This window comes from Salmo salar, chromosome ssa09 (genome assembly GCF_905237065.1).
Source record: "Salmo salar chromosome ssa09, Ssal_v3.1, whole genome shotgun sequence".
NCBI lineage: Eukaryota > Metazoa > Chordata > Actinopteri > Salmoniformes > Salmonidae > Salmo > Salmo salar.
Window position 1 is genome coordinate 109,409,783 of NC_059450.1, and position 9,864 is coordinate 109,419,646.

The window sequence follows — 9,864 nt, forward strand, 5'->3', positions numbered from 1 at the left end:
GCGGTTGTCTGAGAGTTTATAGCACGACTTTGATGCTCCTTGGTTGGGGTCTGAGCAGATTATTTGTTGCGATTTCTGCAAACGTGACAAAATGTGGTGGTCCAATAGTCCCGGATTATGAGGAAAACATTAAGATCCACAATATTTAATTCCATGTGACAAAACTAGGTCCAGAGTGATGATTCTCTGTGGCAGGAGTAGGTCCAGAGACAGGTGCTGGACAAAAACCCACTGAGTCGATGATGGCCCGAAAGCCTTTATGGGTCTGTGGACTTTTCCATGTGAATATTAAAGTCACCAAAAATTTGAATATTATCTGCTGTGACTGCAATGTCCGATAGGAATTAGGAACTCAGTGAGGAACGCTGTATATGGCCCAGAGGCCTGTAAACAGTAGCTATAAAAAGTGATTGGAGTAGGCTGCATAGATTTCATGACTAGAAGCTCAAAAGATGAAACGTTGTTTTTTTGTTTTTTTGTAAATTGAAATTTGCTATCGTAAATGTTAGCAACACCTTCGCTTTTATGGATGCACGGGGATATGGTCACAAGGAAAATAAAATTATTTAAATGTAATTTCCTGAACAATAAGTGTCAATACATCACAAAAGTAGAGATATGTTTGAAATGAAAAGTGCAACAAATTTGTATAAATGCCTGAACAAGAGGGTTGATTTGCCAGCTTGCATTATAGATGACATCATAAAGAGCCATTGTATTGTGATGGAGAACCTCCTCAGAGACAAACCTTGTCCCAACAACTTTTGCTAAATCTAAGTAAGATAGAACAATATTTCCATGTGCATTACTTTTTTCAAAGGAACGAAGTAAAGTAAAAAAGTTACAGACACTTTTTGCAAAATCAAATTATTTACATGTCAAAATAAACCATTTTCTAACTACACACTTTGACAATGATAATTTACACTTGTCCCTATTACAAAAAAAAAACAAAACAGAAAGCATTTATTCAGTAGTAGCGACAGATTTCCACATAACCCAGAACTCTTCTGTGCTTTTACTTGACCAGTGGCTGTCTTTACTGGGCCTTCACAGGTGCTGCCTTATAACTGACCAGCAATGTATACTCAGCAGCCCCGTGCCCTCTGCCACATTGGATACCAGAGTCTAGCAAAGGACATGAATTAAAAGAGTCAAGGAAACTGCTTGTAGACAGGCACACTGTTCGACATGGCCCACTTTGGCGTAAAACTCAGAGCCAAGCAGGTGCATCATTTTCTACTGACTCTGAGAAAAAAAGGTAGTTGTGTATTCTGACGATTGACTCTTGAACTGATATAGAGAGCCCGCCACACACCCAATGACATTCCTTGCACTTGAACACAGTAGCCCTCCCAAGACTGAGCATAAGGAAATTAAATCCCAAATTGATATCCTGGGAAGCTTAACTTTCGCCGTATACAGAACACAAATCTGATAACGTGAACTCCTGGTTTAATATAAGCCTGACCCAAATCTGTTCGTGCTGTATAGCCAAGTTATAGCACAAACAGATCTAAGACTTGACTAGATTTCATACCCCTGGGAGGATGCCGATCACGTCCTTGTGGTGGTCAGGTTTTGGGTCAATCTGAATTGAAGCCACAAAAATTTTTACAAATGTGGGGTGGTATCAATATCTGGAGAACTGGAGAGAGCCTGTGTTGGTTTCTCATGATAGGCATTGCTCACCACCTGCTGGTCGTGGGTGGATGGTGCATTGGGGAAGCTGCAGTGCAGCCTGAGGGTGAGTCAAAACGTTTTCTTGATTCATTCCTTACGTCCTCTCCTCACCTTGCTTTTCCTCACCTTCGCAAAATACCAGCGAGAAGTGAGGAGATTATTGGAAGAGATCTCCTCGATCTTCTCCTCCTACTCATAGCCATGGTGTTGTGTTTTGTTGATGAACTTTTACAACAAAATAATCAAATTCCAAACAGGAGTACCAAGCCAATGAGTTCAGTCAAAAGCTTGAGATATACAATGAGTCAAAAGTCTGGACACATGGATTTCATTCAACAGTTTTTCTTTATTTGTATTATTTTCTACATTGTAGAATAATGAAGACATCAAAATTACTAAAAACACACAAATGTGAATCACAGTAGTAACTTAAATAAGTGTTCAAAAAAAAATCTAAATATTTTTTATATTTGAGATTCTTCAAAAAGCAGCCACCTCTTTGCCTTCATATTACAGCTTTGCACACTCTTGCATTCTCTCTACCAGCTTCACCTGGAATGCTTATCCAACAGTCTTAAAGGAGTTACCACATATGCTGAGCACTTGTTGGCTGCTTTTCCTAAACTCTGCAGTCCCCAACTCATCCCAAAACATCTAAATTGGGTTGAGTTCTGCGGATTGTGGAGGCCAGGTCATCTGATACAGCACTCCATCACTCTCCTCCTTGGTCAAATAGCCCTTACACAGCCTGGAGTGCTAGCTCATTGTCCTGTTGAAAAACAAATAATAGTCCCACTAAGTACAAACCAGATAGGATGGCATATTGCTGTAGAATGTAGAAAATAGTAAAAATAAAGAAAAACCCTTGAATGAGTAGGTGTGTCCAAACTTTTGACTGGTACTGAACAACATAATTCATTTATATTAGAGTTGTCATGACGTTGGCCTCTTGGTACAATTTCTTGTGATACCTGTGAAGAGACAATATAGCCGTGATACCATAAAAACTGTTTATAATAGACCTGCTTGCGACTTGCCTCATAAGGCGGTATGGAATGTATTAATAAGGATAAAGCTTTTGTAAGATATTGAGATGCTATGTACTGATGTAATGTGATGGAATTGTATTTCTGTAACCAAATCTAACTCAGTCAGGCACGAACTCAGGACATAACAGGACCAGGGCGCTACTTGACCAGCCTGTCCGATGGGCAAGCACTATAAAACACTTCCCTGATTTACATTTCTCCAGACCAGGCCTACACCCTATGGCCAGAGGTTTGACCATCCGCATTCTTCGAAGTGAAACATACCACGTGGTTAATTTTTAGACTATTGGATACCGACAGAATAAGAACAAGTTTTGATATAATTAGTCTGCAGCTAGTAAATTATATCATCAACGCCGAAGACCAAGATTAATGTATCTATTCGATGACGTAAGCATTAATGAATGTCGCTCTGAAAGATCCATTCTAACCGAGAGAGAGAGAGAGAGAACGCACAAAACTCCCCAACAGAACAACTCTCCAACAAGAATCAGAACGACACACACTGAGTCGCAATAATATATGTATTGATTCGCAATTGTTCCCGAATGAGTGAGCCTTTCAATTGAAGATTGATAATGAACTCTGTGTAAACTTCTCAGCTGACTAGTTTATGCATTTATTTGTTCAACAGGCCTACCTAGCCTGTTTATTTGCCCACAAGGGCACATATCTATTGTTGGCGCATTACAATTACTGTTTGATGTTTTTCTGTTAATTACTTAGTGTAGTAAATAAACGATTTTAAGTATAATTGATGTATGGATGATTTTAGTAAAGACTGGGGTTCTAATAAGATACAATATTATTCACGTTTGGAATGAGACTGGACGAGAGTAAATCCACCATTTAAACTTTAGAAGATAATCGAACGGCATTATAATAGAATATAATATTATAGCACAGGAAAGTTATATTAGGAAAATTATAGCTTTGTAATCTGGGAATATTCTCCTTGGTGCCCCGACTCTCCTGAAGTTAATTACAATTAAACGATTAATCTGCTTATCGCGATAATAATTACATATAGGGAGCTACTTGATAAACACATCTTCCGCTTTGTGGTACCCCCAAAAGACACTGACAGAGTTCAATTGATGGGTAACACATGGTGAGTTCTTATTCTACCATTCATTTTAATACACACTACAATCCTCCCCACTATAAGTCCCCAAAATAAGCTGTTATTCTTTTCTCCTAGAACTTAATAGTGTTGAAATAGCCAACAGCACTTTAGTCCTTTTTTTTGATAACTAAGCTCTTTGTTCTTCTAAGATAATCTTTGTACGTCCACACAACTCTTGTGCTGTTCTGTTCTTTTCATTTCCTGTTTCTTTTTTACAGGTTCAGATGCTGTGGTGGGATATGAGTCTGTCTAGAATAACGCTTCTTCTTTCAGCGAGGCTAGGAAGCAGAACCGACAATGCTTGGCGTTTGTGTTGATGCTGCAACCACTTCTGATCCTCCATTTCACTCTTACATACAGCAGTAGTAGGCAATCCAGGAGGTATAGCAGTGCTGCGCTAAGGCCCAAGACGGAAGAGTATCATCTAGAGGGAACATTTGATCTTTTTCAACTGGTTGATGTGGCATCTCCAGATCATGTCTTGGACCTTGCAGGTATCCGTACTTGCGATTTCCTCTGTAGTCCTTGGTGAATACAGTTTCCTCCTTACTTGGAAACTGTCACATTTTTTGTCAGCGGTATGTTAATGCCGAGAAATGGACCAATACGCAGCAGGTAATGCGAATGCTCATTCGGATTTTTTAATTATTTTCAAAACCTAACATACAAAATAACTAAACACGTAACGATCAACAAAAACAGTCTGGTAAGGCACAAGGCGAAACACAGAACACAAGACTGCCACGCCCCCTGACCCCAAAACTACAACAACAGCTCCATCTGCTGGTCAGGACGTGACAGTATCTCAAGGTGCAGACCCCGGAATGCACCTAACAAACGAAAAAAACACCAACAAACAAAATCCCCAACAAAACCCATAAACACAATACCCCTAACACAAGGGAGAGGGAGGGTGGCTGCCGCCAACGACGCACTGTGCTACACCCTCCCTCCCCAACCCACCTATCCCGGGAGGTGGCTCCGTGCAGTGATGCGGACCCTGCTCCACCTCGGGCGCCGCCCATTCGGGTGGAGCCGAGAAAGGCGCCCAGGCAGACGGACTCCCCGAGCCGGGCCGGAGGACAGGAGGGCCCCGGCGGCCGGGGAGGGGCCCCGGTACAGGAGCCCTCGGCTGGGCCTGGGGACAGGAGGGCTCCTCGGCTGGGCCGGGGGCAGTGTAGGGCCCTCGGGCTGGGCCGAAGGGGCATGCGGGCCCCCGGGCTGGGCTGGAAGGCAGGCGGGCCTCCCTCGGTGGGCCGGAAGCACGCGGCCCCCCCGGCGGGCGGGCATGCGGGCCCCTCGGGCTGGGCCGAAGGCATGCGGGCTTCTCGGGCCGGGCCGGAAGGCGCGGGGCCCCGGGCCGGGCCGGAAGGCATGGCGTGGGCCACTCGGGCTGGGCCGAAGGCATGCGGGCTACCGGGCCGGGCTGGAAGGCATGCGGGCTACTCGGGCTGGGTCGAAGGCATGCGGGCCACCCGGGCCTGGACCGAGGGCATGCGGGCCACTCGGGCTGGACCGAAGGGCAGGAGGACCACTCGCTGGACCGGAGGGCAGAGAGGACCACTCGGCTGGACGAATTGTGGGCAGGAGGACCTCGGCTGATCCTGGGACAGGCCGGGCCCCTGGGCGATCAGGGCAGGCGGGCACCTCTGATACAGAACCGGGCAGTCCGGCCACTGGCAGAACAGGGCAGACCGCCCTGGCAGAACAGGGCAGTCCGGCCACTCTGGCAGAACAGGGCAGTCCGCCACTTTGGCAGAACAGGGTAGTCCGGCCACTCTGGCAGAACAGGGCAGTCCGGCCACTCTGGTAGAACAGGGCAGTCCGGCCACTTCACGCAGAACAGGGCAGTCCGGCCACTCTGGCAGAACAGGGCGTCCGCCGCTCTGGCAGAACAGGGCAGTCCGGCCACTCTGGCAGAACAGGGCAGTCCGCCACTCTGGCAGAACAGGGCAGTCCCGCCACTCCGGCAGAACAGGGCGTAGTCCGCCACATCGCGGCAGTTCAGGGCAGTCCGCCATCTCCGGCAGTTCAGGGCAGTCCGGCCACTCGGCAGTTCAGGGCAGTCCGGCCACCCCGGGAGTTTCAGCGCAGTCCGCCACTCCGGGCAGTTCAGCGCAGTCCGACCACCCGGCAGTTCAGCTTGCAGCGTCCGACCACTCCGGCAGTTCAGCCGCAGTCCGCCACTCCGGCGACTGCGCGACTGGCCGGCAGCTCCGACGCACCGCTGACCGGCGGGCAGCTCCGACGTACTGTTGATCATGGCGGCAGCTCCGACGACTGCTCGATCGCGGGCAGCTCCGACGACTGCTGGACTCCTGATGCAGATGGGGCGGGATTACGCCAGCCTGGAGAGCACGCACCTCCATGCTAGTGTGTCCAGCGGAAAACACCGGACCGAGCGGGCGTGACTGTGCGGTCTTGAGTGCAGGGGTTGGCATCACCCCCTCCGGCTCGATGCTCCCCTTGCCCCGGCACTATTCCGGGGCGCTGGAAAATACTGGCCACTGGGCTGTGCATCCGGATAGGCGGTAGATGGTGCAGCACTCTCAGCGCAACATGACGCCCCTCCACCCCTGCACGCACTCTCCCTGTAGTCACGGGTAGCTGGCTTACTTGCTTTCCCTGGCCTGGCAAGCTACCCGTGTGCCCCCCACCAAAAAAATCTTGGCTGCCCCGGGTTTTGTAGCCAACCGTGCTCCAGCGTCATCTCCCTGATGGTTCCTCTGTCCAGCTGCCTCCACTCTCCTGAGTGCCTCATGTTCCCATGGGGAGGCGCATCCCTCCGCCAGGATCTCTTCCCGAGGTGGTGGCTCCCTTGCCGCCCAGGACGCCCTCCCATGTCCATTGTTCCCTCTTTTCTCTCCTGTGGCTTCCTCCCTCTTCTGCTGTTTTTTTTTTGGTCCTTTGGTGGTGGGGGTAGTTCTTGTAACGGCTGTCTTCTTGTGGGAAATGGACAATATGGTGCAGCAGGCGCGTGTTCATCATGATACTTTATTAAATAAACGTGAACACGGGAAAAACAACAAACAAAAGAGAACGACAGACCGACAGTTTTAGCAGGCTAAGTACTCACATACAGAGCAGTGCAAAAATCAACTACCCACCAAAAACCAAGTGACAAAACATGATTTCCTAAGATATATGACTCCCAATCAGAACAACGATCCCCAGCCGTTCCTGGGATCAGGAGTCATGCAAGACTCAACACAGAACACAAGCTGCAGACAAGCACGCTCCTGACCCCCAAAACTACAACAACAGCTCCATCTGCTGGTCAGGACGTGACACATTTCCTCCTAGTTGTTGGGCTTTATCTGATTGTCCTGTACACTCCTTCTCGGGTTTACTTAAGTTGATCCAGCCTGGGCGCCTCTTTCAGTGTCTTTAGGCTTTCTGTTCTAATTTATCCTTCTTGCCCTCACACCTCCTGTACACAAACATGTAAGTCTTGGAGTTATCAGAGTATACCACTCTTCCTGTCCCATCATGTACTGTTTGTACTTATCATGATCGGCATGCCCAAGCTCACTTACAGGGTGCATCGAAGCAAATTCGATTTGGGATCAGGCAGATTAGGCTGAACACTAGGTTTCCCTAAGATGGAACTTCTCTATCTGTAGCCTGTTGTACTAGTGAATAGCCCCTATGAGGTCCCCAGGAAGGGAGTTGTCTGAATTACCCTTTTTTAATCTAAACAAAACATTTTTCCAGTTATTTTCAAAACTATAGCCAGTTTTAGCAACTCAAAACCCATCAAAGAAAAATAAAACCTTCTTATGCCGGGAGACTTCAAAAATGCCATCTCACTTGGATCACACCTGAGTGCTGTCCCCCCTGACTAGTCAATAAGACTCATTATCTCTGAAGCAACTCAACATCAGTTTCTCCCTTCAACTGAATCTGAGAGTTAGCTCAGCACATGGCCCTCCTTATTTACCCTAAGGCCTCAGAGTTTTGTTAAGATCTCCACGACTTCTGCTGTTTTAACAAGAGGGCCGCTAGCTTACCAGCCTGATCCTATTCTAGCTCCTTTTATTCCCCTTCCACCAACACTTCACTCATCTCCTGATAGGCCAACCGACCAGCCATCCCTCTTTCCTTTCCTTCTTCTGTAGCCTTTCTCCGAAACCGATTCTCCGTGAAAATGCTGGAGGTTAAGGCTCCAAAAGCCCCTGCCTCGTTAGTTCTCTTGAGGTTCCATGCAAGTCACCGGTTTCAGTCAGACTGGAATCATGGCACCAGTAGCTCCCATCCCCAACCCTGGCTGATTCAGTGCCATCTACCAGGGTGTCTGTCCGCTCCAAGGCAGAGATGGTGACTACGGCCATCATTTCCAGTGGCCTTACAAGTACCACAAGAAGTTATATAAACTGCTTCACCATGTTTCTGATTATTTTACTGAACCATAAAAGTCACATTTCCCCATCGTCTTCACAGAGCCGTCTTCACCCCCAGTTCTTCCCCCAACTTTTTGTTCTCTAATTTCTCAATGCCCCCTTTCCCCAAAAAAGACTGCTCTCTTTCCGCATAGGTCGGGTTCTGGTCTTCCTAATGGAGAATATGGTGGGGAAACGTCCCGATTTACTCACTTTGGGGATGGGCTACTACCCGTCTGAGGTCCTCTTCGTCTTCCTTCCTCTTCTTTCCACTCGTAACCTTCCATTTCCTGGTCTAGCCTTTTCTGATGACGATGTGTCACAAAAATGCTTATCACAACAGGCACTCCATCCTCCATATCTCTCTGCATAACTAGCCCTCGCTTAGTGGTATATCTCCTGCGTACAGTGAGCCTTTATACTCCCACAACTCTCTAGTTAACCAATTCAAGTACTTCAACCACTTCCCCGAGTCTCTGTCTTGGAAGTTCGCAAAGCATTGTGACTACACTTAGGGCAATTTCTTCCTCTGGCAAAATCCACACTGGCAAAATCCACACTGTAAGCCTGAGAATGGCGCCGGAGGGGATGACTAACCAACTGTGATATTTAGTTATTTTTTGGCGCTTGTTTGTAACTTATTTTGGTAACTTATTTTGTACATACTGTTACTGCTACCGCCTCTTGCACGATCGAAAATAATTCTTACATCAGAACAACGACATTACTCACCTTGAACTGACAAAGATTTTTTTCTTTAACGAATCTGACACGATATCAGGACATACTGCTTTCTAAGGAACGACAAACTTTCGCTATTTGCATGAAGAAAAAGATAGAGAAAGGGTCGCGATAGAGTACCTTCTGACAGACTGTACCCACATATCTATCAAGAGAGTTCTCATTCTGTATTATTAGTTGCTGCCTATTTACCACCACAAACCGATGCTGGTACCTAAGCTCTGCACTCAATTCGGCTGTAGGCTTATAAGCAAACAAGAAAGATAGCGCGCCTTCCTAGTTGCCGGGGACCTTAGTGCAGGCAAAGTTAAAAACCGCTTTACCTCATTTCTACCAGTATGTCACATGCGCAAACCAGAGGAAATATGATTTAGACCACCTTTACTCCACAGCCAAGAGACGCATATAAAGCTCTGCCCCTCACCTCCTCCATTTCCGGGAAAATCTGACCATAATCTATCCTCCCCTGATTCCTGCTTTCACAAGCGCAAAAACTAAAGCAGGAAACCAGTGACTTGCTCAACAGAAGTGGTCAGGATGACGCCGGAGTGCTAAGCTTACTGGCAGGACTGTTTTGCTAGCACAGACTTGAATGAAGTTCGAGACTCCACTCAATGGCATTGAGGAGTATATCACGTCAGTCATTGACCCCATCAATAAGTGCATCACTGTAACGCTGTCCACACAGTACGTACATACCAACCAGAAGCCATGGATTACATGCAACATCCGGTGAGACATGAGCTAAAAAAGGCTAGAGCCTCCGCTTTCTAGGAGCGAGATATGCTTCAAAGAAATCCCACCACGCCTCAGACGCAATCCATCAAACAGTCCAAGCATCAACACAGGATTAAGATTGAACCTACTACACCGTCTGAAGCGCCTG

At 47.2% G+C, this 9,864-nt stretch overlaps 1 protein-coding gene across 1 annotated transcript; it reads right to left on the reverse strand.

The window, feature by feature from the left end:
• Positions 1–1,534: 1,534 nt before the first annotated feature.
• On the reverse strand, positions 1,535–5,234 carry LOC123724082 (basic proline-rich protein-like). The gene is made up of 3 exons (XM_045686998.1): positions 4,822–5,234; positions 1,693–1,741; positions 1,535–1,591 (listed from the first exon to the last, which is right to left on the reverse strand). The coding sequence occupies exons 1-3, from the start codon at positions 5,232–5,234 to the stop codon at positions 1,535–1,537; spliced, it is 519 nt and encodes a 172-aa protein (XP_045542954.1).
• Between the last annotated feature and the right edge of the window lie 4,630 nt (positions 5,235–9,864).